At 44.5% G+C, this 27,540-nt stretch overlaps 1 protein-coding gene across 1 annotated transcript in view; it reads left to right on the forward strand.

Moving 5' to 3' along the window:
• LOC132575859 (V-type proton ATPase subunit S1-like) overlaps positions 1 to 27,540 on the forward strand; it is a 96,133-nt gene that overhangs the window by 19,230 nt on the left and 49,363 nt on the right. Inside the window, exons 2-3 of the mRNA XM_060244546.1 lie at positions 17,048 to 17,174; positions 17,280 to 17,348. Of these exons, the coding sequence (XP_060100529.1) occupies positions 17,048 to 17,174; positions 17,280 to 17,348 (196 nt within the window). The remainder of the gene's footprint in view (positions 1 to 17,047; positions 17,175 to 17,279; positions 17,349 to 27,540) is intronic.

A 27,540-nucleotide genomic window follows, 5' to 3' on the forward strand; every position in this document is an offset into this window, starting at 1 on the left:
GAACCCAGATTCGCGGCTCGCCATGCTCCTGGCCTGCCTCCACCCTCCCCTTCTCTGATTTTACCTCAGAGGTGGAGCGGAGCGGGCGATGCCGTTGCGCTGCTGTCGCCTCTTCTCCGGTTTACTTTAGCTGCTCCTCCAAGATGGGGTGGCTCGCCACGCTCCTTGGTGCCATTTCCCCCCCTCCCCCCGCTTCCGTTTTTTTGAGAGCGGGGGAAGAGGCTGTAAATCCTGGGGTCCCCCGCCAGGGTGGGAGGGTTGGGAAGCCTACTGAGGGGAGTTGCCTATGAAGCTCTGGACTTTTAACTGTCTATGATTGGCTTGGTGTCAAGGTAATTTAGCTAGTTACAAAAGAGTCTTTATTTACTTTACACTAAGTGTTGTACCCAGAATAAATTTTGTTTGAACTTTTGCTCTGGTGCTTGGGTCCGTGACTTGCAGAGAGACCAGTTGCCTTTCCGCCTTATCAAAGAGTGCTCCTAAGGGAGTGTGTGAATATCTCAAGTGTCTCCCTGCTAATTTAGGGATTGTTGACACTTCTAACGAGAACAGGGTGGTCTGGGCTTTGGAACTTGAATACCCAATCTGGTTGCAGCTTATGTGGGGGAAGGTAGCAGAGCTCTGCCTCCATCTTTGGAATAAATTCTAAAAGGCCCTGTTAGCAGGTTCCCAAGACTGGCTTCCTCACAGGAAGCTGGGAGGTGTGCTAGAGGGGTCCACAGGAAGTCATTAGGGATGGTTCCAACTTCCAACAGGTGCTTTATAACTTAACTGAAGGCCACATACCATACCACATACCATGTTGGGGAGGGATGGTGGCTCAGTGGTAGAGCATTTGCTTGGTAAACAGGAGGTCCCAGTTTCAATACCTGGCATCTCCAACTAAAAGGGGTCCAGGCAAATAGGTGTGAAAAACCTGAGCTTCAGACCTTGGAGAGCCACTGCCAGTCTGAGTAGACAATACTGACTTTAATGGACCAAGAGTCTGATTCAGTATAAGCCAGTTTCATATGTTCATATCAGTTAGCCCTTGTGGGAGAATGTTTTGCAGTCAAGAGGCCTACCTAAATTAAAATTTAATTAGGCCTCTTGACCAAAGTTCTGTCTGGAACCATAAAAGCACCACAATAATATTCAGCTGAGGTCTCTCCCCTCCTCAAACTTTGGCTTCTGTAGACTCCACCACAAAATCTCCAGGAATTTCCCAACCTGGAACTGACAACCCCACTGAGTTCTCTCCCAAAGGTCAAAATGGGCCTGGAAAGGGCCTTCTCCCCCACCTTTTACTGACAAAACCAAGCTTGGTTGGCTAGCAAGGCACCGAAGGGAAAGCGAAGGCAACTTCCCCAGTGGCCCAGTCTTAACCATAGGACTCCATGTTCTCTCTCTTTCTGTCTCTCTCACTTTCCCTCTTTCTCTCTGTATCTAGAATAAAACATCATTGTTCTGCTGCCAAGGGATGCCATTTTTTTGGTCTATGTCTCTCTGGCTGTTTAGTTCCTCGGAGGAGGAGGAGCCCTCAGCCAATTGAGGGAAGGCTTTCTGTAGCTGTTTTCTTCCTCCCTCAGCCAATCAAGAGAAGGCTTTCTTTCTCTCCTCTGCAAAGTAGTGCCTCAGTCCTCAGCCAATGGAATGCAACAGACCTTGAGTGGCAGTTGACAGGCCAAAGGTTTATGGAGTGCACCCTGCAGCCAATGGGAGAGCAGGATTTGGCCACTACCACAGGGCTTTTATTATATAAAGGATTGTTATGGTTACCAATCCAGACTACAGAAATCAATTTCCCTAGAGAAAATGGCAGCTTTGGAGGATGGACTGTATGACATAACATTCCTGCTGATCTCTCTCCCCTCCCTAAACTCCACCATCTCAAGGCACTGCCCCCAAATCTCCAGGAACTTCCCACAGTGGAACTGGCCACCCTAATGACGCTGCAATTTCACAGCCACTAATACTCATGATAAATACTAATCTGTGTGTCTCATCTGTGTGTTCTCATTTTCTGATCTTATCTTCTGGCCTTACATAGATTATTTGAATGAAAGGATTAATGCTTTTCTGTGAGCACTTAATGAATTCTTGCATCCCAGCAGCAAGAGCTGGGCAACACCGGAGTAGGCAAAAAAGCAATAAGTACTTTTACTAGGTCTCTTTTGTCAAAAGCCATGAATCTGATCTTGGAAAAAGTGTTCCAGACCAGGATGTAAGAAACAGCACATAAGTTTTAAAAAGCACCACATTTTAACAGAGTATATTAGCTTTCCAAAAGTTTTGCATCCTCATATCCTTTTTATGTGTAACAATATCTATTTTTGTTATGTCTAATTAATTCAGATACATGATTCACATATTATTTTAAAATTAATAGCAGAGGGGGGGGGGTTTGGGGGGAGCTCTTTAAAATATCCATCTGTTATTTATTTCACACCAGCTTCCCACATAAAATACCATGATATTAGATGAGGGTTTGTTTTGCTGTAAAGTAATTTCTGTTATTGCTTATTTCTCTGTCCTGATGTGCAAGGCTTTTTTGTAGCAGGAACTCCTTTGCATATTAAGCCACACACCCCTGATGTAGCCAATCTTCCTGGAGCTTAGAGTAGGCCCTCTTCTGTAAGCCGAAATGCCCTCAAAACGAGGTTGGGGAATTAGTTAGATGGACATCTGGCTTAATAGGAATCTTTTTACCAATGTATACCAGGCTCAACCATCCAGAGTGTACTGCTCAATAAATGGACTCTAATTTAATAAAACCAATTGTAATTTATTTAGAATAATAGTTCTCTCATACAAGATAAAATACAAAACAATCACACATTCACACAGGTCTAGGAAATACAGATAGATTGATAGGGGAACATATATGGGTAGACAGACAGGGCAATAATTACCTCTCGCAGACTCCAAGGAAGACTCCGATGGCGACAGTTGAGGGAATGGGGGAGGACCTGAAACTGATCAGGAATCGGGGATGGATCTATACAGCAGGGAGTGGGTTGCTGAATAGAAGCACACCTGTGGGTAGCTAGTCCACAGGTTATAAAGAGTCACCTGAGTCCCGAGGGGATGGGAGGTGACGGGGAGGAGAGATGGGAGGTTCTGTGATGACCACGAAGGCTGGACATCAGCAGAACCAATGATGAGTTCCTTGGTGACACCTGATTGGGTGTTTGCTTTGACCAATGAACTTCACCTTCGTCCTGGGCATCCTGGAAACTTCCAGGTTGTGACAGGGCCTGAGGCGGCTCCGATGGTATCAGTATGGAAATGGCTAGGTGCTTGGAATGAGATGGGATTATCTGGGAAGGTGACAATAGGGAATCAAATATTGACCTAGGTATCCCCGGTGTGGACAAAAGACTTGGATGTGACAGGAGATATCCTTCCTCTTTTCTCATCATCTTCTGGGCAAGAGTTATTGTTCAGGGTATTGCTAAGCAATCAGGACTAACAGTTGAGCTATTAATCCATTCACGGAGCAAATGGATTGCTTGCGGGCTAGGAGTGACTCAGGGTGTGTACGTGAGATTCCTACTATGAAGGAATGAAGTCCAGCCTGGCGGGAAGATGGCTACAAGTGGTGTTAGCGAAACACAGTGGATTCCATGCTTAGCGCTTCAACACCGGTCGCCTGGACAGCTCCGTGGCGGCGCAGCTTCTTCCCCACCATGGCGGCCTCACGCAGTGACGGGGAAACGTCCGTGCATGTTGGCAAGCACTCTGTATCTGTTTAGAATGCCTGCACACTTAGGCTGTTTGTACACATGAGTCCCATTTAGTTCCTGGATGGCTTTACTCGCACTCTCTGGCCAGACGGGTGCAAGCTCACTTCTCCAGGCGCCCTGGCAACCATGCTTGTGACTATAATATTGGGGAAAGAGGCGTCTTTTCCTCACAGTACTAAGAGCCCTGTGAGCTCTTGGAAGATTGGCTGCATCCATGGCTGGTGCGTGGGAGTACGCTGAGTTGGCAGCCACCAAGGGCACCACCTGCTGGTGCCTCCTCTCCTCACACGTAGCGTGTGTGTTCCTTGGAGCCTGCTTTCCCCATGGAGCACAGATACTGCCCGGCTGGTTTTGCATTCCCCGGGTCCTGAAAGCTAACGGCGCTTGCGCAGTGTACTCCTCAGAGCCCGGCAGGGATAATTTAACCTATTGTCAAAGCTGAAGAAGAGCCAATTCCGGTTAAAAAAATTGGCTCCTGTTGAAGTTGTATGCTGCCACTCATCTTTCTTACTCTGCTTTAAGTGAGCCTTGGGGTGGGAGCCATACCTCAGTGGTAGAGCAGCTTTCTTGCATGCACGAGGTCTTGTCCCTGGCACCTCCAGCTAAAAGGATCATTCTCCCAATTTTATTTATTGCTTAATCTCACTTAAAAAATAAAATAAAATTTAAAATAAAACCTGCAAATTAAAAATGTAAATAGTTTCAAGTTCATTTCTCCTACAATTCTCTGTGTTTTTTTTTAATTTCTGGGGGTGGCACTAGTAGACAGCTTGCCTAGGGCACCAAAAACCCTAGCACCAGCCCTGACTGCATCAGGGGTGTGTGGCCTAATATGCAAAGGAGTTCCAGCTACAAAAAAGCCCTGCTGACGTGTACCTTTTTTAAAAATCACACTGTAAATCTTTTTTTTAAAAAGCTACTTAAATTCACTGATCCGTCTCTCTTTGTCTCTCTAGTCTTTAGAAAATATGTACAAAAATTTAGAAAACCAACAAAAGTGTTGTTCCTTTAAGATGTTTTAGCTCCTTGTAAAACAGGCCAAAGATGCTTGAGGCGTCGTTTTTAAAATTGGTAAATAATTTATTTATTTTACAGGTTTGACTGTTTTAGCAACCTGTTTTATTGCATAATTAGTTTTCCGGACTTGTTTTACAGTCTTTATTGGTTTAGTTGTGGCCTGCCTTGAGCAAGACTGGAAAGGTAGCGTACGGACTTCCTAAATAACTTAAGAAAGTTTTTAATGCGTTTTCTGAGTTCCTTCCTTCATGGCACACAAAGGAGAAGACAAATGATTCTCTGGAAGCTCTCCCATTCAAGCTAGACCTTTACTTTGTTTCAGCAAGTTTGCTGTACCATGTGTGCTTTCCAGCCATGCCAAAATAATCACATGTAAACCGACAATTTATTCCATCGATATTCCAAAATTCAGACACATAGCTATCCTCCTGTCTAAAAATCATTGTTTATATTGTAAATCATGCATTGTTTCCCATAGCATAACTTGTAGCTCCAGAAGCGGAGGGGGAGAAAGAACACCAAAATAAGGAAGGAATTAACTTCGCCACTCCCTAAAGCTGCCGGCCCAGCTGGATCCCTCTATCTCCCTACCTTATCCATGCATACTTTAATCTTAAAACAAAAAGCCCACAGGAGTGCTTGATGGTAGATCTTCTACATTTATTTATTTATTTATTTCCATTTTTAGCCCGCCCTCCCCACTAGGCTTGCCAAGTCCAATTTAAGAAATATCTGCGGACTTTGGGGGTGGAGCCAGGAGACATTAGGGGTGGAGCCAAGATTAAGGCTGTGACAAGCATAATTGAACTCCAAAGGGAGTTCTGGCCATCACATTTAAAGGGACGGCACACCTTTTCAATGCCTTCCTTCCATAGGAAATAATGAAGGATAGGGGCACTTTCTTTTGGGGCCCATAGAATTGGACCCCCTGGTCCAATCATTTTGAAACTTGGGGGATATTTTGGGGAGAGGCACTAGATGCTGTACTGAAAATTTGGTGCCTCTACCTCAAAAAACAGCCCCCCTCAGAGCCCCAGATACCCCCGGATCAATCCTTCATGATTTTCTATGGGAATAAATCTCCATAGGGAATAACAGATTTCCTAGCAGACATTTCCCTCCCCTCCCCCCGCTTTCTGATGACCCTGAAGCGGGAAGAGGGCTTCCAAACCAGGGGATCCCCTGCCCCCACCTGGGGATTGGCAACCCTACTCCCCACCCAGGCAGGCTCAGGGTGGCTTACCTGGTCATGCAAGTTCATGCGTATAGACATATAGTATGACATTAAAACCATAAAACAGTTTAAAAACATTTAAAAATTGACATTTCGGTGCTATAATCTTAAGTTTCAGATTGATGTTGATGTTCCCTGTAGGGCAGATCTTAGACGGTCGTCTCTACAACTGCTGTAAAATAGATTGCAAGAGGTGGTCCTTATGTTACCTAAGAGCTGTAGTGGCTGACTGTCTAGTTTACAAATGCTTGTTGGAAGAGTGCCATCTTACAGGCCCTGCAGAACTGTTTGAGCTCTCATAGGGCCCTAACTTCTTCTGGCATCTCATTCCACCAGTGTGGGGCCGCTACAGAGAAGGCTCTGGCTCTAGTTGTCATGAGCCTAGCCTCCATAGGGTCGGGGATTGAGAGTAGATTTTGTGACCCTGACCGAAGTGCTCTCCAGGGAACATGTGGGGAAAGGCGGTCCCTAAGGTATACAGGCCCCAGACCATATAAGGCCTTAAAGGTAAGAACTAACACCTTGAAATGAACCCAGTATGTGATTAGCAACCGATGCAGTGCTTTCAGCGCAGGTTGAATGTGCTCCCATAAGGGAAGCCCCAATAGCAACCTGGCTGCCACATTCTACACTAGCTGAAGCTTTGAGACAAGGTTAGCTCCATGTAGAGAGCATTGCAGTAATCCAACCTTGGGTGACCGTGGCATGGATCACTGTTGCCAAGTCGCTGCACTCAAGATAGGGGACCAGCTGTCTTATCAGTTGAAGGTAATAAAAGGCTGATCTGGCAGTGGCTGCCACCTGGACCTCCATATTTAAGGAGGGATTCAGGAGCACCCATAAGCTCTTAACCTTGGGCGCTGGTATAAGTGGTGCCCCATCAAAGGTCGGTAATAAGACCTTGGTTCCTAGACTGTCACAACTTAGGTACAGGACCTCCGTCTTCGTCGGATTCAATTGTAGTCGACTCAACCTGAGCCACCCTGCCACAGCTTGGAGTGCCATGGTCAGATCTTCTGGGAAGAAGCTGGACTAGCCCCCCATCAGTAGATAAAGCTGGGTGTCATCTGCATACTGATGATATCCCAGCCCAAACCTCTGGGCAATCTGGGCAAGGGGGTGCACGTAGATGTTGAACAACATCAGGGAGAGAACTGCCCCTTGCAGCACACCACATACAAGTGGGTGCCATCAAGACAGTTTCTCCCCTATCGCCACCCTTTGTCTCTGACCCTGAAGGAAAGAGGAAAGCCACTGTAAGGCCAACCCCATATCCCAGCATCAGTGAGGTAGCGGGTCAGTACCACCGAGCCACCTCTATCCAGATGCCTCTGGAGGTCGTCTATGAGAGCGACCAGAATTGTCTCCGTCCCATGACTGGGCGGAAACCAGATTGAAAAGGGGTTAGCACAGAAGTGTCTTCCAGAAAGCTCTGTAACTGTACCGCAACCACCCTCTCAATAATCTTGCCCAAAAAAGGCAAGTTTGACACTGGCCAATAATTTGCCAATACGGCCAGGTCCAAAGATGGTTTCTTTAGAAGGCAGCGGACTACTGCCTCTTTAAGAGGCTGTGGGAAGGTCCTTTCAGATAGGGACTGGTTAACAATTTCCCTCAAGGGAACCCATAGTTTGCCCTGGCCAGCCTTTATAAGCCAGGATGGACATGGGTCCAGACTACAAGTAGTTGGGCGTCCAGCGGAGAGCATTCTGTCAACTTCCTCCAGGCTGAGTGGAGTGAAATAATCCAAAATCTGACTAGAAGGCATGAATGGAGCCTCAAGCTCCTTTACTGTTTCAAGTGTGGCCGGGAGGTCACGGCGGAGTGACAAGATCTTATCTACAAAAAAGCTTGCAAAAGCCTTGCAGCCTATGTCCAATTCCCTAGCATTTAATTTACTCTGTGGTATGGTAGTAAACAGTTGTGCTGGGCGTGAGCTCGCAGATGCAATCATGGCCATAAGGTAAGTTCTTTTAGCAGCTTTGACTGCCATCTCAAAGGTTCTCATAAACAACCAATAGGATGTTCTTGTCACTTCATCGTGGACATGCCTCCACTGCCTCTCTAGCCCCTGTTTCATCATCCATAGCTCCGGGGCCAGCTTTGAACGCGGGTGGAGAGGGCAACTAGGCGTGATCTCATCAATGGCCATGGAGAACCTGTTATGCCAGGTCTCCACAAACTCCTCTAGAGAGTTGCCAGGAGGCCAAAGATCTCGCAGGGGCATCTGAAGCCTCATGCGGTCCATTTGGCTCTGCAAGTGAGCTAAAATACACTCACCACCCGAACAGGGTTGGAGTGGAACATTCACAAGGGCCTTCAGGGCATAATGGTCTGACCATGGCACTGCATCAGCAGTAATATGGTCCACTCTCATTTCCACTGCAAAGACCAGATCCAGCATGTGCCCAGCTTGGTGTGTGGGGGTTGTTACATATTGAGAGAGTCCCAGTGCCGCCATGGATGACACCAGATCCATTGCCTGAGTGGAGCATGCATCATTGGCATGAACATTGAAATCACCAAAGACCAAAAGCCTTGGGTGTTCCAACGCCCAGCCCACTACAGTCTCCAGCAGGGACGGTATGGTGTTGGTCGATGCGTTGGGTGGTTGGTACACCAGCCAGACAGCCAGACTCTCTCCCACATCACACACCATGCCGACACATTCAATGTCGGTGATCTTTGGGGATGGAAATGCCTGGAAGGAGTAAGCCTCCCAAATGAATGCTGCCACCCCTCCCCCTTTGCCCGCTAGTCCGTGATTGGTGAAGGACCAAGAACCCGGGTGGAGCTAATTGGGAGATAGCAACTATATCCCCATCTTGCACCCAGGTCTTGGTCACACAAGCCAGGTCCATATTCTGCTGTAGCAGAAAGTCCCGAAGGACAGAGGTCTTATTATTAATGGATCTGGCATTACACAACACCAATGTCGGAGGCAGGTGCTTTAACTTGGCCCCACTGTCTGCAACCATTGGGATGGGACGCAGGCTGGAAGGAGACTTCCATTTTGGTATCTCAGACCCCTTCCCTTAGATCTATGCCTGTTCCCACCGCTATACTTTCCTCTCCCTAGAAGCACCGGAATCACCAGTCCATTCATCACCTCTTCTGATGGCCTCCACAAGCACCTCAGACCAGACAGTTGTGGTGATAACAGCAAATACAGAGAAGTACATAGAAAACCCCAAACTATACCTGGTATGCCTCTAACTTGGTGGTAACAATTAGTAGTAACAATGCCTTACTAACCTAAGTCTAACCCAGTGTTATAAAAAAATGGAATTACGGTAATTTCTACCTACTAGATTTATAAAAACCCCAGTAGTGCAATTTAATCAAAACCTCCAATTAGTCAAATAGATCCTAGTTAATCAGCAAATAGATCCTATTACTGTCAAATAGATCCTAGTTAATCAGCAACCTCTAATATTTAATTTAGCAGCCAATTTTCTCTAAGAGGGGAAGGGGAGGGAGAAAGAGGACGGAAGTGGAAAGAGGGGGAGAAGGCACAAGGCCTATTTCCTACCTACTAACTTAATTAAAACTCTCACTATTGCCAATTAAATTACAATTAATCAATTAGTACTACAAATAAACCTTAATCAATTTAAATACACTAAAACTCCAATGATTAATTTAGTAGCCAATACAATATCATTTCATTATTAGTTCTAAGCAGACTTAATTAAATAAATTCATTTATCCTATACAATTTAAATTTAAGATTAGTTTACAATTACAAATCATCAGGTTAGCAGCAGTGGTTAAAGAAAACAGAGGCTAGTATGTAAGCCCAGCCTCATGGCAATTGATTGAGATAAGGGAGCTGAAATTAAAACAGCAAGAGTCTTCCAAGTGCAAAGATGTAAAATGCATGAAATATAAAGTGCAATCTGGGTGCAAAAAGCAGATTTTTCAAGTAGCTGATGTAGGAAATTGAAGCAGTTTGTTAAGCCACAGTTCGTCCGGCTACAGTTACTCCGTGCCAAATGGGTCCCCTCCTCTCTCATATGCCTCCACACAGCCCGGCACAGCTCTGCAATCAGTTGGTCAGCTTCCTGTTTGTATGCAGCCCCAGGAAATTCCGAGGGGGTTCTGAGGGAGAAGAGACTCTTGAAGCCCCCCTCGCTGTTCTTCTGGGGTCCAACGACAGTGAAAATCGCTGCAACCAGCAGCTGAAAGCTGGACCTGGGCTGCAAATTGGTTGCGGCAGATCTGGGCTGTGCTGATGAAGAGGACTCACAGGGACAAGCAGTCCTGTATGGCCGCCGATGCTGCGACTTTGCCAGTCCTGAGCAACAGAGGCAGGCCGTCGCGGCAGCGGTGAGTCCCCAAACTGGATTCCCGCCATAGTTTTCAGAGGTGCGAGGGTCTGTAATAGTTTTGCTTTGCCCCAGACCGTCGTGTTGCCACATTTGTTGTTTCCTTGATTACAGTCCTTATAGTCTGTCTCCATCTGGTATAACGCGGGTAAAAAGATGGCAATTCTGTACTGTCAGGGCTTTCCCCCATGAGCTTTAAAGATATATTTAAGCCATTTACTCAAATCTATTTCAGAGCTACCATCTGTTTCCCTGGGAGTCGTAGGTACAACTCTGAAGTAATTTGTAGTCCCCTGGGCTTTGTACTTATTAATTAATCTAATTTCCATACTCAAATTAACTAACAGTGAGAGCCTGTGTGGCATACTGGTTGGACTACGGTTGGGGAGCCCCAGCTTCAGACACCCACATTACCATCAAGTTTACAGGATAACTTTAGGCCAGTCATTTTCTCTCTCAGCCTAACTTGCTTGTTAAGATTTTTGTGAGGATAAAATGGGAGAGGGGAGATCCATGTACACTGCCCTGAGTTTTTTTCGGGAAAAGAACAAGGTTAAACATATGCACTCAATGAAACACAATGAAGATGCCCTCGGGAACAGCAAATGAGAAAGTAGCTTCAAAATGTATTTTCAAATGGTCTTTGGTGTCTAGCATGAAGTGTCACCAACACAATCACAAAAACTAATGGGCAGTATGAATTAGATATGGTTCTAGATAAATTGCCAGATAGCCCTGTAATTAATAATTTGTTGGTGTCAGTGGAAAGGAATCCTTTTAGTATGGAGGCAGGTGAAATAAAAAGAGGTGAACTCAGAGGTGCCAGTAGGTCCCATTTTGCTACACGTCACAAATTATGGATTAGAGATATGTGTGTCCAATTATCAAGACCCATAGTCAAGTGTATTACATGGGCTTTGGATCTAGATTTTTCTTCGGACCAACACAGCTACCTGGAGCTTCTGTCTAGAACAGGGGTGTCAAATATGCCGCCCAAGAGCTGGATCAGGACCCTAGAAGGCCCATGAGCAACTCGCTGTCATCTGCTTTCTTCTCTTTCTCTTGCTTCCTTCTGCATCACAACTTGCTTTGCCAGGCTTGCTGAATCACACAGGAGCTACAAAGCAAAACCTCTATTTTCTCCATTGGCTGACCAGCACATGAAGCAGCTTATGTACAGAACTCACAATGCCCAGCTATTTCATCTTTTCCCTGGGGTCTTAGGCACAAAGCATTGACCATAAGATTTCTGTAGGTTTGCAACTTACAGACACACATCTGAAAAACACCTGAACAGCATACTCAAGATTACTACAACACAGACGTTGTCTACAAATTTTGATGCAATAATTCAGAGCAATTATCTCCACATAAGACACTCTGGCAAGCATTAGAAAGAGTCCAGTCTAAGTTTCTAAAGGCATGTTCTCCAAGCCCCACCTGGTGCTTCAAACACTTTCATACGAGTGGAAACTGGCATGGTCACCTTACAGGCCCGTTTATGGATTGCTGTCTTTCTATATTGGTATAAACTAATGACTAATCCTACTGGATTAACGAGCCTGATAATGAAAGACTCCGTGACACCTTATTGGGTTAAAGAAAGAGAGCTTAAATTAGTTTATTATGGGGTCTCTATGATGCATACACAGGATTGCTACAACACAGACATTGTCTACAAATTTGGATGCAATAATTCAGAGCAAGAGGTGTCAGTTATCCGAGACTGTTAAATAAACAAAATATTGCAAGAGTCCTAATGTTTTAAGCATATTTTATGTTTTAAAAAGTCTTTAATTGTGTTTTAAATCTCCACTGCCCGGCATTACATTTTATGACACGCATTGCCCAGCCCAACAAGGTTTCATAACAAATGAACATGACACTTCTGGTCTAGAAGATTATTAATTACATATCCACTCATAAAACAAGCCAACTGAAAACATATAAGAACATCCTTGCCTGAGCAGACCAGGAGTCCATCTTGTTTGGCATTCTTGCTTCCCCATAATGATTAACAAAACAGCTTCAGGAATCCCACCAGCAGGGCATAAAGACAACAGTTCACCCCTTCCTAGTGTTTCTGTCCTTCACCAAATGGTGCTTAGAGGCGCACTCTTTCATTATGCCACTTTAAAGAGTTAAAATTTGCACTCTGGTTTTATAAATGGATGGCTGAATCCATCCATTCAAAATTGCCCAGTTCCCCTTCTTACTACAGCTCCTGCCCCATGTGACTTGTGAATAGTCCTTTTATTGGAAAGGGGGCTACTACAGCTGTAAGGAACCAACTGTCTGTGATTTCCCAATTCCATTTCCATAGTGGGAGTCAGTATGTCCTCTCTCATGGATTGCTGCCTTGATGTGGTGAGAGGCCTTGCGCTGTTCAGTGAGGCTATGCCATGCAGGGCCACCCAAGATGGACAGGCCGCAGGTGAGAACCCAGACAAAATGTGATCCACTGGAGAAGGAAATGGCAACCCACTACAGTATCCTTGCCAAGAAAACCCTGTGCAGAGTAACAAAACAGTCAGTCCTAAGGGACGTCAACCCTGACTGTTCCCTGGAAGGTCAGATGCTGAAGCTGAAGCTCAAATACTTTGGCCACCAAATGAGAAGGGAGCACTCACTGGAGAAAATCCTGATGGTGGGAAAGTCAGAAGTCAAAAGAAGAAGAGGACAGCAAAAGATGAGATGGCTGGACAGCGTTACTGATGTAACTAACACGAATTTGAGCATACTTAGGAGGATGGTGGAAGACAAGAGGGCCTGGCGTGATTTGGTCCATGGATTCACAATGAGTCAGACTCAACTGTGCGACTGAACAAAATCAGTATGTTCGAGCTGCCTTACAGATTTTTCAGACAAAGATTATAAATCATTTTCTATATGGAATCCCAATCTGGATCTTGGCAGTAAATTCTGAAGTGGATCATATTGCAGCTACCTTTTTACATCACATTTCAGGTCTTCCAAATATGATCAGACTTACTATCACTAGTGAACTCAGCTTTCACCTTCCTTCAACTGTAGCTGGACAGTTACTATAAATACTGGTTAAGACTTTGTTTCCAGATTTGTCCTAATACTCTATAACCGTTTTCGCACACAGCTCACCTCGGAGTCACGTCCCTCTTCACTGCGCAGCGTCTGGTTGGATTTCCCACCATCTGTGCCGGAGGAGCAGGAAGAGTCGCGGCTTCTGCGTCGCAAACGGAAATCGCTAAAACCCAGTTTCCGTTTGCGACGCAGAAGCCGCGGCTGTTCCTGCTCCTCTGGCGCAGATGGTGGGAAATCCGACCAGATGCTGCGCAGTGAAGAGGGACGTGACTCCGAGGTGAGCTGTGTGCGAAATCAGTCTATGATTGATTGATTTTTATTTTATTATATTTATATTCTGCCCTCCCCTGATGGTCTCAGGGAGGCTAACATCAATTAAAACAACATTAAATTACATTATTACAGTAAAATCACAATAAATTATTAAAACATCTCAAACAGATACAATTTTAATCCCTAGATGGCGTTGTTATAACTTCTTGATTAGCGCTGCTTTCTGTGATGTTATTGAGGGCCTTGAGTTTCTGTTTTGGGTCAGGTTAAGATATTAGTGCTGTGTGGTGGTGAAGTACTGGACACCTCCATTAGATGTTAAAAGCCTGTTTTACAGGCTCTGCGGAATTGTGGCAAATCCCGCAGGGCCCTGATGTTTTCAGGAAGAGCATTCCAGAAGGTAGTGGCTGCCACTGATAAGGCTCTTGTCCTGGTGGTGGACAGCTGAACATCCTTTGGCCTGGGGATCATGAAAAGGTTTTGTGAGCTGGATCGTAGTGCTCTCTGGGACTCATGTGGGGAAAGGCGGTCCCGGAGGTATTGAGCGACTTCTACATTTCCAAATGGTACCAACATATTAGATCAAAAATTGTCTCTTTCGATATCAGTTTTAGAGTCCTAGCAAATTGTAACGAGATCCAACTATTTTGTATTATCTGTCAAAGAATTTGAGACATTGAGAGCCAGACTATTGTAGCAGGCAGCACCGGCACTAGAGAATCCACACAAGGCTGGTGCCCCAGGCCAGAGGATCCTCACCTTTTTGGCAAGGGCGAGCTCAGTGGCAGCCACCACAGGGCTTTCGTACGCATGCTGGCTCTCCATTCCTCGTGTCTATGCTTGAAAGCACAGACGTGAAGGACGGAGTGACGGTGAGTGAGTGGGTTGAGACTGGAAGCCCCATGGCAGTTGCCACTGAGCTTGCTATTTCCCTCACCTCTGAGGCGAGGGTAGGAGGGAGGGCCTAACCAGCATCCTCTCCCCAGGGCTGTGCTCCAGGCAGCCACCTCGGGCTGCCTAATGGATACGCTGACTCTGGTAGTGGGAATTAACCTGATTTGTTCTCATTTTTTTTTTTTTTGGCTTGTTGCTCACTACAGGGCAAGGTGTTGCTTACATGCAAAATCTTACTGATCCTCCACACCATCGGCCTTTTTTGTTTGCCAGATTGAATATTTTCCTGTCAGCTGTTGTTTCCAGCAGATATCATAATATTCCTTTTGAGAACAGATTGTGTTAATATTGTTTATTGGAACCTTATTCAATTACCCATATTATATTCCATTGCCCTATATTCTGTAAGATTCACCGGCAACTTCTCGATCCTGTTATTTGTAACTTCTTTGGCCCTCTGGAAAGAATTACGCTGTATTCACTTGCTGATAAGTTCCCCAGTCTGACTGCATTAGTGGCTGAGTACTTGGCTACTGTTATTGTATAAGCACTATTCTATATTTAGACAAAGGCAATGAATATTTGATCAATTCTGTTTTTATGTATTGCTTCTCTGTGACATTGTCTTAATCGCTTTCTTTCGTTTTAGATCATGTTTATATTTTACTTATTTATTTTTATTATGTCATTAAAGGTTTTGAATCTGACTTGGGAATATGCAAGTCCCATTATCCCCAGAATGGTCTTTTTTTTGCGTGGTCAGAGACCACTCCTTCCCTTTCCACAACCAGAAAGCTGTTGGATGCAGCATCGTGATCTTCCTTAGCTTTATGTTTAACCTTTTATGTAAAGCCCTTTATTTGAAGAAGATATCGAAGAAGAAGATATTGGATTTATATCCCACCCTCCACTCTGAAGAGTCTCAGAGCAGCTCACAATCTCCTTTACCTTCCTCCCCCAAAACAGACACCCTGTGAGGTGGGTGGGGCTGATAGGGCTCTCACAGCAGCTGCCCTTTCAAGGACAGAGTCTCAGAGCGGCTCACAATCTCCTTTACCTTCCTCCCCCACAACAGACACCCTGTGAGGTGGGTGGGGCTGAGAGGGCTCTCCCAGCAGCTGCCCTTTCAAGGACAACCTCTGCCAGGGCTATGGCTGACCCAAGGCCATTCCAGCAGGTGCAAGTGGAGGAGTGGGGAATCAAACCCGGTTCTCCCAGATAAGAGTCCGCACACTTAACCGCTACACCAAACTGGCTCTCCACACCAAACTGGCTCTATTTGGTAAATAATGCATAGTATGTTAATCAGGTATTGCTGCGTTTGAATGGCCTGCTGAAATGTCGACTTGCTTAGTATAGTGTAACATCCGATATTTGTGACTGAGGGATATCATTATCTTTTGTCAACTTATACTGAAGAATGTTATCAAAAATTTAAAATGTTTTAAAAAGGAAATTGAAGCCTGTTCAGCTACGCAATGGAAGACTGGGAGGTGGCCCATTATACCTGCAATTCAATTATCTCTATATATGTGGCAGCCGTAAATAAATATATACTCCAGAAAGTTCTGCCTGGAATATAAATTCATAAGTGTCCTGAAGCATAAAGAAAAATCTTCCAGGGGGAAGAAGTGGAGGGAGAGGACTAGTATTTAGGTTGCCAGGATATATCCCACCACATGGAAATTAGTTTAAAAGAAACGGTAAAACTCCCACTGGGGCCTTTAATGTTAGATTAGAACAGGAGAAGTGAACCAAGATGACAAGCAGCTGTTGGCCTAGATCAGAACATCTGCACCGACAAGGCCGACTTAAGTCTCGCCCTCTAAAACATGACAATGTTCCTTCCTGCACCTTTTCAAACTAGGTGAAAGAGATGCCTTTGAGAGCCAAGCTGCTGTGGTAGTTGGACTAGGATATGGGAAAGCCAGATTCAAATACCCACTCTGCTGAGTGACTTTGGGTCAGTGTTGTACTTTCAGCCTAACCAACTTCACTGTTTTGGGTCTCCATTGGAGAGAATGGTGGGGTACAAATGAAGTAAAATAAAAAATAAATAAAATGCTTGGATATAGTAATAATGGTCTACGCATGCATATGCAGAATGCATTTTCCCACCCTATTAACCCACCTACCAAGCCTCAGGAGCAAAGGATGTTGCTGGCACTAGACCACATCCTTTCCCCTGAGATTGCTGAGCAGACAGGTTAAAATGGATAAAAGGAAGTACTTCTTCACCCAAAGGGTGATTAACATGTGGAATTCACTGCCACAGGAGGTGGTGGCGGCCACAAGCATAGCCACCTTCAAGAGGGGTTTAGATAAAAATATGGAGCAGAGGTCCATCAGTGGCTATTAGCCACACAAAAAAAATTGCCACTGCGTGACACAGAGTGTTGGACTGGATGGGCCATTGGCCTGATCTAACATGGCTTCTCTTATGTTCTTATTATCCACTCTTTGATAGTTCAGAATCTATGCTAAGGGAGGAAAATAAGTTGTCACTTTATTTTTAGATCTCTCCACGGCTTGGCAAGTACTTTACATGAAGGACATATTATCCCTGAGCATGAGCTGCATATATTACTGCAACACACTGTTTCTCAGGATTCCCGAAATGTTGTCGTGTTTCTTCAAGATATGGTAGGTACCGGTAATCTGTCTCATCTCATAGCTGCGGAGTGCAGCTTGTGGGTAATGAGCCGAGATGTTCTCCTGCAACCCATCTCATCTTTTTTTGTTTTCCAGCTTGGAGTGAATGACTTCACACGTTATGCAGAGTCCTCTGGAAATGAGACACCATTTCTCAATGTTCAGGCAAGCATAACTGCCCCATACGGCATCCCTCAGCAGTGTTCAAAATGAAAATAAAACAACACTTGAAACAATTGATTGAGACATTGTAATTCTGGTGACATGGCAAAGGCTATTTCAAACTTGAATAACGTCATAAAAGAAGTTTTAAATGGCAGTAATTTTCTTTACAGCTTTTGAAAAAAAGCATTTGAATTTACAATTATGTTCTGCAGCTTGATTGCTGGAAAAGAAATTGGACAGGGAGCAACTCATTCTCCATTCCCAGCTTGTTATTGGAAAATCCTTTTATATTCATGGTACTTAATCTTTTTTTAAGTGCGCTGATTGTTTTAAAAGTGTGAATGGATTCGAATCAATTTATTTTCTTAACAAGTTTTGCTTCATAGACATATGCTAGATGAGCACTCATTAGTTAAGACGTTTCTTATATCTTGATATTTTAAAAAGAAAAATGACACTTGTGCGCTGGAGCGCTTTTTAATTTGTTCTCTTCTATCGAGAGTTTGCATCTGAGAACCGTTGCAACAAGTAGACTATAGAGTTGGAAGAGGGTATGCAAGCCATCTGGTCCAACCCCCTGCTCAATGCAGGATCAGCCTAGAGCATCTCTGACAAGTCTTTGTTCAGCCATTGCTTAAAGACTACCAATGAGGGGGAGCTCACCATCTCCCTAGATAGCCAGTTCCGCTGTTGAACGACTAGGCTTGCCAGTCGCTAGGTCTGGGTGGGGGATCCCCCAGTTTTGCAGGCTCCTCCCTGCTGCCAGCCAGCTGGCCGGTGGGGGAAGTCGTGCCCCAACATCCAAGATGTGCCTTTAGGTCTCAGGCAAGTTCAGAAGCTTGCAACTGCTTCTGTTTTGGAAGGTATATTTGTGCCTTTAAATCTCAGTGAGACTGAAGCTTGGGTGGTGGGGAGCAGGAAGAGCCATGTGTGTGCGTGTGAGAGAGAGAGGAAGCCAGAGAGCCCAATCCCTCTGTTCGTTTTGCATTCCTTTCAGAAGTTGTGTAGTAAAGAGTTAACTAGAACCTGAGTATGGGGTACAGGAAAACTCCACCCCCTAGACCTTTCTCTCCATAAGTTGGTTGAAATACAGCAGAGGGACTTGGGAATGCAAAAAAGGGAGGAGGAAATCCTTGGTTTCTTCCCGGCCCATACAAAATCGGAAATCTCTCTTTGCCATTTATTGAATTGTTTGCTATCTTTCACAATCGGAATAGTTTGGAACAAATACCTTATTCTTGGCAAAATATTCATCTTGATTGCAGCGACCCTGCCCAACAAGGACAAGTTAAGTCTGTTCCATTTCATCATATCTTTGGGACAAAGTTTTGTCAGATTCCACGAGGACCTGAACTACTTCTCCCATGAGTCAAAGGGTTGATCTTGGTCTGACCAACCAAGCCACGGAATTCTACAGAAGTGGTGATAAGAGCAACTGTATATAAAAAAACTGAGATGTAGGTGAGGCGGCAGCAAGGAAGAGGTGGAAGCACTGCTGCTTCTTTCCCAAACTCCTCGCCCCGTGCTGCAGAAAGGTAGGGAAGCAGCAGCAGCCTGGAAAAAGAGAATGCACTGCTGGTTTGTCTTTTGCTTGATGATGATGATATTGGATTTATATCCCGCCCTCCACTCCGAAGAGTCTCAGAGCGGCTCGCAATCTCCTTTATCTTCCTCCCCCCCACAACAGACACCCTGTGAAGTAGAGGAAGATATTGGATTTATATCCCGCCCTCCGCTCCGAAGAGTCTCAGAGCTGCTCACAATCTCCTTTCCCTTCCTCCCCCACAACAGACACCCTGTGAGGTGGGTGGGGCTGGAGAGGGCTCTCCCAGCAGCTGCCCTTTCAAGGACAACCTCTGCCAGAGCTATGGCTGACCCAAGGCCATGCTAGCAGGTGCAAGTGGAGGAGTGGGGAATCAAACCCGGTTCTCCCAGATAAGAGTCCGCACACGTAACCACTACACCAAACTGGCTCTCCCACACCAAACTGGCTCTCCCACACTTGCTGCTCCAAGCTCACCTGAGAGAGGCAGTGAGCAAGTCGCAGGGAGGAGGCTTCCTACTCCTCCTCATGAGTTTCTCAGTGCATTCTCCTTTTCCTGGTCACTGCTGCCGCCCATTCCCTGCCTTTCTGCCGTGCAAGGAAAGGAAAGGAGAAAGAAGCCACAGCAGTAGCACCTCCAGCTCTTCCTGGCCACCTTCACTTGTCCACTTTCTCTTCTCGCCTAATTGTACGGGAAGTTATATGGTTTTTTTCATTGGTTCTCTATCTTCCCTGCTTTGTTGATTTTTTTTTTGTCACTTTCTCTTCTCAGCAAGAGTGGTGCTTCAAGAAGAAAGCAAAGAGCACTGCTGTTGTCCTTTCCTCCTCCTGACCACTGTTACTTGTTACAGTATAAAAAATTATTCTGATACACTATTCTAAAAGCGAAATACATTGGAATACTGTGGAGGTATAACTATACTCAGTGAGAGTGTGTTTAGCATCTGTAATGAGGTAAAAAACCAATACCCTTGTTCAGTCCTAGGGAGGTGTTTATTTCAAGTTTCATAATAATTTATAATTCAACAGTTTCTCTCTCCATTCTGTTCTTGAAGTTCCTTTGCAGTAAAATAGCTATTTTGAGGTCACCCACTGAATGCTTTGGAAGGTTAAAGTGTTCCCCCACAGGTTTCTCAGTTCTGTAATTCCTGATGTCAGATTTGTGTCCATTTATCATTTGGCGGAGGGTTTGTCCTGTTTGCCCTATGTAGAGAACTGAAAGGCATTGTTGGCATTTAATGGCATATACAATGTTGGAAGATGAACAAGTGAATGAGCCTGAGATGGTGTAGTTAATGCTGTTATGTCCAGTGATTGTGTTGTCTGGGGGTATGTAGCAGCAAAGTTGGCACTTGGGTTTATTGCAAGCTCTGGTACCAGTGTCCAAGCTCAGATGAGATGTTGTATTGTTGTGAGTGAGGAGCTGTTTGAGATTAGGGGGCTGTCTGTGTACAAGAAAAGGTTTACCCCCCAGTACTTTTGAAAGAGAGCTGTCACTATCCAATAGAGGTTGTAAGTTGTTGATGATACGTTGAACTGTTTTCAGTTGAGAGTTGTGTGTGACCACTAGTGGTGTTCTGTTATTATCTTTTTTTGGGTTTGTCTTGTAACAGGTTTTCTCTGGGTATCATTCTCGCTTTGTTAATCTATTTCCTGACTTCATCAAGTGGGTACTTTGGTTCCAAAAAGGTTTGTTGTAGATCCCTCAGGTGAGAATCTCTGTCAGCAGGATTGGAGCAAATGCAGCTGTAGCGTAGAGCCTGGCTATATACAATGGATCGTTTGGTATGTTTGGTATGGTAGATGGAGGCATGCAGGTATGTTTGTCGGTCAGTAGGTTTCCAGCATAAGGTAGTGTCTATGCATCCATTGTGTATTTTAACAGTGGTGTCCAGAAAATGTATTTCTTGCGTAGACTGGTTCATGTCAGGTTGATGGTGGGGTGAAAGTCATTGAATGCCTGGTGGAATGTATCCAGGGCTTCTTTACCATGTGTCCAGACCATAAAGATGTCATCAATGTAACACAGATATAAGGTAGGTAGGAGTGTGTGGGAGTCTAGGAAGCATTGCTCCAAGTCAGCCATGAAGATGTTAGCATATTGTGGGGCCATGCGGGTGCCCATGGCTGTACCATTGATCTGTCGGAAAAGTTCATTGCCAAATCTGAAGTAGTTATGGGTAAGAACAAAATAGCACAGTTTGGTGGCAAAATCAGCTGTGTTTTTATCAACGATTATATTACTTACAGTTTGTAATCCATTTTGGTGTGGGATGCTGGTATATAAAGATTCCACATCCATAGTGGCTAAGAGCATTCTCTGGAAGGTTGTTCAAAGATTGTATTTTCCTCAGGAAATCTGTAGTATCATGAACATAACTGGGAGCACTGTTGGCATAGGGTCTTATAATAGAGTCCATATATCCAGATACCCCCCTCAGTGATGGTGCCTATCCCTGACACAATGGGACATCCCAGGTTGCTTGGTTTGTGTATTTTGGGTAGAAAATAAGAAGTACCTGGTCGAGGTTCCTGTGATGTGTCTGACAGGATCTGTTCCTGAATACTCAGTGGTAATTCCTTTGTAATCTTGTTTAGTTCTTTTTTATATTCCTGTGTGGGGTCTGAGTCCAGTGGTTTGTAAAATGAAGTATTTGAGAGTTGTCTTTGAGCCTCCTTGATGTAGTCTGATGTGTTCATTATGACTAAAGCTCCTCCTTTGTCTGCCTCTTTAATTGCAATATCCATATTGTTCCTGAGACTGTCTATGGCCTTCCTTTCAATGTAGTTGAGATGCTGCTGTGTGCGATGTTGTTTGTTGATCACATCAGTTTGAACTCTCTGGTGAAAGCTCTCAATGTAGTGATCCAGTGTGGCATTGTGACCTTCAGGAGGAGTCTATGTAGAGTTTTTTTTTCCTTGTAATGTTGTTTTGTTGGTATGATGTGGCAAGTATCTTGTTCATTGTTGGGTTGTAGGGATGGTAAATGTTCTCTAGTGGAGTGTGTGATGATATGTTGTGAAGATGTGGTATGTTCTTCCTTGTTCTGTTCATGAGTATGTTGGAAATATTCCTTTAGGTGAAGATGGCAGAAAAAGGTTTCCAAGTCCCCACAGAGCTGAATCTTCTGTGTGGATTTAGTGGGGCAGAATGAAAGTCCATGTGAAAGAACTGACTCCTCTGAAGGCCTGAGTCTGTGTTGTGACAGGTTAACAATTCTCTTGGAAAACTAAGTTGGTCTTAGAGGTGCAACTTGACTCTTATTTTGTTCAGCTGTTTAGATCCTTGGGGATCAATGACTGTGTGTGCCAGTAAAGTTGCATTTCCATTTCAGTGGGGAATGTTAGGTTTGCAAAACTGGCTTGCCATTTGTCTTAAATACTCAATTCATTTCTTAATTCAACGGTGATGTACAGCAACTGAACATTTTGGAAGCTTTCTTTTATAAAAGATAGCTTGCAAATAGATAGCTTTTATAATAGATAGCCGTCACTCTCTTCTTATCAAACATTCATTCTGTTTACTTTATTTATATGCAATATTCATATGCCAGAATGGTTTATTTGTTTAAAAGACACAGAGCCTTTCATTATAGGTGTGTGTGTGTGTAGTTTTAAAATATATGGTTTCATCACAGGCACACACACACTCACAAAAAGTCACTCTGGCTGTAGCCAGATTTCTCTCAAATGCCGTACAGCTGTTCAGAACTGATAGGCTGATGGAACAGTAATTTAATCATCATCATCATCATCATCATCATCATCATCATCATCATCATCATCATCATCATACCAGAGTACTGGTCCATCAAGCCCATCAAGAGCTTGCAGGATCTTTCCCAGTCCAGCTATTAATTGGCATGTTATAGCAGGCCCAGCAGAATTTTAAAAAAACCCAGGGATCGGTGTGGCTAAATTATCCGAGTCACCATAGCAGCTTTAGTCTGTTGAACTGCAGCATGAGTCCAAGCTTATTAAATAACAGATGTATATGCCAGATGTTGCAGAAGGTTAGGGCTGATCGGCTAACTCCAGCAGGACTGTTTTCCAACTGTATGGAAAACACCTGAGAGGGTATCTGATTCTGATTTTTAAAAATAGCCGTTGTCCTCCCCTTTTGGATTAAGGATGTTTTTGCAAAGACGGGCAAGCGTTTTGCTTCTTGTTCTGCTTCATGATCCTGCTTCGGTGCAGCCTTCACAATAAAAGGAAAGACATCTGGCTGAATGCAGCATGATGCTGGTTTCAAGGACACCCTTCGAGGGCCTCCCTCAGGCTTCACCCGGGGTGGAGTGACCCTCAGCCTTTCCCGAGATACGCCACTGGTTCTCCTTGCCTGCATTTTATTTTTCAACAATCTTGAAAGGTAGGCTAGGCTTAAAGGGTGAGTGACTGGCCCAAGGTTACCCTTCAAAGTGTCATGACTGATTGGGAGTTTGAACCCAGGCCTCCCCTGTCATAGTCTAGCACTGTGACCATTATTCCATTCTAGCCATCAAAACAAATACCACAAGGCAAAAAATCAGATGGTGCGATGCTGTAGGCTTTCATATTAAAAAGCGCCATTCAGTACATCATAAAGAAACTGAATTAAACCTTTGCAGGTCAATTTTTACGAACACGTTTAATGAAGATTATGGATAACGATGAAAAGCCTCATCTTTCGTTACATTTTTTGTTCCCACCGTAGCAGTCTCTCTGCCCTTTCTCAGCTGGTTCGCTTTAGGAGATTCTGTCAAGTTCAGGTGAATATTTTATCAACTGACTGGTACACTTTTCAGAAGAGTTAAAAGAGTGATTAGTGGGCAAATTCTCAGTCCTGCGATAGGATATGTGTTATAAATCTAAAAACCAGATGATCAGCAATATAAACCAAATGTTTCAGGAACCACAGCAATGTTAATTACCTCTTGGCTTATCATGATAATGGCTAAAAAAAGCTATTACCTGAGAGGAAACAGATGGTATTTTGATTAACTTTTAACAAATAATGCCAATGAATCAGCCATATAGAAAATGACCACGTTGTTCAGAGCCTTTTAATGACTTCTCTATGGTTTAAGCAGAAAGGCACTCATGCAGCTTTGGTTGTATGTCCTTTAGGTGATTAGAGGTGTTACCTACATCAGAAGGTGTACCCATCAGGCTTAGTGGCACTCAGATGACTGCTGTGATGCACAGGCATAATCAGATCAACACCGTTTATGGTTCATATCACTTTTTCTGGAACAGCCAACGCTACCCCAAAAAGATAGTCTACCAGGGGAGGATGCTGCCATGTTTGGGGAAACCGTGCCTAGGCACCCCCGCCATGGTGTAATATTGGTGGCCAATATCACTAACCTATTCTGGTGCTGGTTGTGCGCCCACACCTCTGCAGGAGGAGGTCCCTTGGCATGGGAACACTTCCCACCTGAAGGGTGGTGAGACTGCTTTACACCAAGGAACCAGAGTGCTATATGGCTGGTTTAGGATCCATCTGCCAGTGTGTTCAGCAGCCCCCGTGAGAGGGGGCAAGGCTGGTCCCCACATAAAAGCTATTACATTCAAATAAACAGCAAAACCCAGAATAACGTCGTATATGATTTACACCCTTTTGTTGCCACCCACCACCAGCGTCACTTATGGTGCATTAGAGGAAAGGGCACAGGCCCTGAAGTGGGGTATTTAACATCAAATTAGTGTGTCTGTGCCTTATACCTGGATTTGAATAAAACTGGGTGGCAAACCAATTGTTCGACTGTCCTGCTGACGCTCCACAATGGATGCAACCTAACTACTTGCACAGCTCAAGCCTATAGAGACCAATCTAAGTGTTGCCAAGTGCTAGGGGTCACAAATTGTACTCTGCAGACTGATACTGTGGGCGTTTTGTGGCAACAAAATCGCACTGTGTGGAACAATTGTCATTCTACCTGGCTGGTTGCAGGCCTGTAATTCCACAAAGCATGCCTTGACCCAGAAGTTGCGATCAATCATCTGCAACAACACTTTCACTCTGGGTCGAGGAATCCTTATTACTAGTCCTGGAGCTTATTGGGTATGTGGGAAGGTTGAGTACAAATACCTACCACTGGGGTGGCGAGGACTATGCATGGTTGCATATTTAACTCTTTCAGGGTACCCAAAGGACAAGATAGAGGAGCACAAAGTTCTAAATCTTGGAAGTACCGTAATTACCATTACTCACGCGGGTCTCGCCGGATGGTAGGCTCTTGGTATGGGTTTCTAGACTTCCTCAGGTCATGTTTTCCAGGATGGGGAGTGTATGATTTGCTGCATTATACCCACAATCTGTCCAAGATTTTACACGAAAGCACAACAGATTCCATGGTCACTTTACAGAACAAAATCAATAGCCTGTCTAATGTGGTGCTTCAGAATCGTAGGGTATTCGACCAACTTTTAGCAGAGCACATCTAATAGTCTATGCCAGGGGTCCCCAATCTTTTTGAGCCTGCAGGACTATTCAGAATTCTGCCACAATGTGGTAGTTGCAACCATAAAATGACTGCCACAAAATGGCTTCTGTAGGAGGTGAAGATAGCACAAAATGGATGCCCTTGCTTATCTCTAGTCACATAGTAAAGATCCGTGTGCATTGGTGGCAGCTATTACAAAAGCAACATTTTAGGAATCTGTGCAGCCAATCAAATTTCCAATGAACAGTGAGAAAAAAACCCACCTGGCCCCACCCACTTCCTAAAAACACTTGGCAGTAGGGTTGCCAGGTCTGTCTCAGGAAATATCTGAGGACTTTGCGGGTGAAGCCAGGACCAAGGTTGTGACAAGCATGATTGAACTCCAAAGGGAGTTCTGGCCATGATGTACTTTTTAAATGCCTTCTTTTCATTGGAAAAATGGACAATGGGGGCACCTTCTTTTGGGGCTCATAGAATTGGACCCCCTGGTCCAATCTTTTCGAGACCTGGGGAATTCTTTGAGGAGCGGCACCAGATGCTATGCTGAAAATTTGGTGCCTCTGCCTCAAATAATAGCCCCCTGAGCCTTAGATACCATTACAATAGCCCCAATTCTCCATTATACCCTATGGGGACTGGTCTCCATAGGGTATAACAGAGTGCCCAGTGGACATTCCCCTTCACTTTTTGATAATCCTGAAAAGATGGGGCTCTAAATCCCCCAGCTGAGGATTGAGGATTGGGACTGCCTACTTGGCAGGCACCAGGAATGGTGTCAGTAATAGATTTCTGTAATCCTAATCTTGTTACATAGTTTATTATGCGTCTCATTTCATCCTACTGTTTGCATGGATTTACACTGTGTGGTCCAGTATGAAGTCTCAGTGAGCAAGGTAGACTACTTGGTATATACCTCTAAATCTGTAATCTTATGTATAAGATATTCAGTAAACAATGCTATAGGACTAGTATTACAAAATTAGAAAACTATGCAATATCAGGCATGGTGTATTGTAAGCAATGTAGAATATGGAATCACAATTATAGGAGACAACACAGTAAGAGCAAGATAATACCTACAATAAGCAGTGGGATAGACTACAATATTCCAAATTTCTTTTCAGCCAAGGATCCCTGACACTTCTCATAGGACAATCCGGTGCTTTTTTCCCCAGCAGGAACGCACAGGAACGCAGCCCTGGCTGGCTTGTTGTCAGGGGGTGTGACCTAATATGCAAATGAGTTCCTGCTGGGCTTTTTCTACAAAAGAAGTCCTGGGACAGTCAGCTGCTTGCTTCTTTCCGTACCTCTTGGAATGCCAGAGCCTCAGGAATGGGCTGTTGCATGGTCCCATGCTTTGTTTGTTAGGCATTTATACCCTGCTTTTCTCAGGGCTTTTTTTGGTAGAAAAGCCCAGCAGGAACTCATTTGCATATCAGGCCATGCCTCCCAGACACCAAGCCACCCGGAACTGTGTTCCTGTGCATTCCTGCTCAAAAATAGCCCTGGCTTTTCTTGTCATTTAGGGACACAAAGCAGCTTACAAAATAAATGCAAACATGCAGCTTGAAACAAACAGGTGAGCTAAAACACAGATAATATAACATTTCGACATCCTGGCTTCAGCCTGGCTTTTGCAGTTTGGCTTGCTCAGAGCCACAGGCAAAAAGCCATGGGCTAAGAGCCAAAGGTTCAAGAGTCAAAGGCTTGCAACAGAGGAGGAACAGAAGCTCAACCCAGATTTTCTTCAGCAGGCCGAAAGCTTTCTCTACCTTGCTCCCCTCTCCCTTTGATGTGAATTACTTGACTGTGTTCGATCACACCCATCATTTCCCTCCATTGTCATCTCTGCTGTATCACCATTCTCAGCTCTGTTAATTGACCTACCTGAGGAAGCTGATAAAATGGCTTGCTGTAGTTTCTTCCTTTGAAATGAGCATCCTAAGGGGAGTTTAGGCAGTAAGAAAATATCTGAGCAACCAAAATTAAATATGAAAAGGTCAAGGAAGTGCTGGAAGCTAAGGGAGAGGAAGTGAGAACAGGAGGCGAAATCTAACGATAGTAACAGCTAAGTAATGGTGTGCTCTTAACTGTTAAATGTTAGGAAGTATAATGTACCACGATGGGAGACGAGAGTAGGGCAACATGCTTTATTGCTAGTACATTATAAGGTAGAGAACAGAGAACACGCGGGCCGGGTCCCGCTATATATACAACACCCGGA

This window comes from Heteronotia binoei, chromosome 8 (genome assembly GCF_032191835.1).
Source record: "Heteronotia binoei isolate CCM8104 ecotype False Entrance Well chromosome 8, APGP_CSIRO_Hbin_v1, whole genome shotgun sequence".
Classification (NCBI taxonomy): Eukaryota; Metazoa; Chordata; class Lepidosauria; order Squamata; family Gekkonidae; genus Heteronotia; species Heteronotia binoei.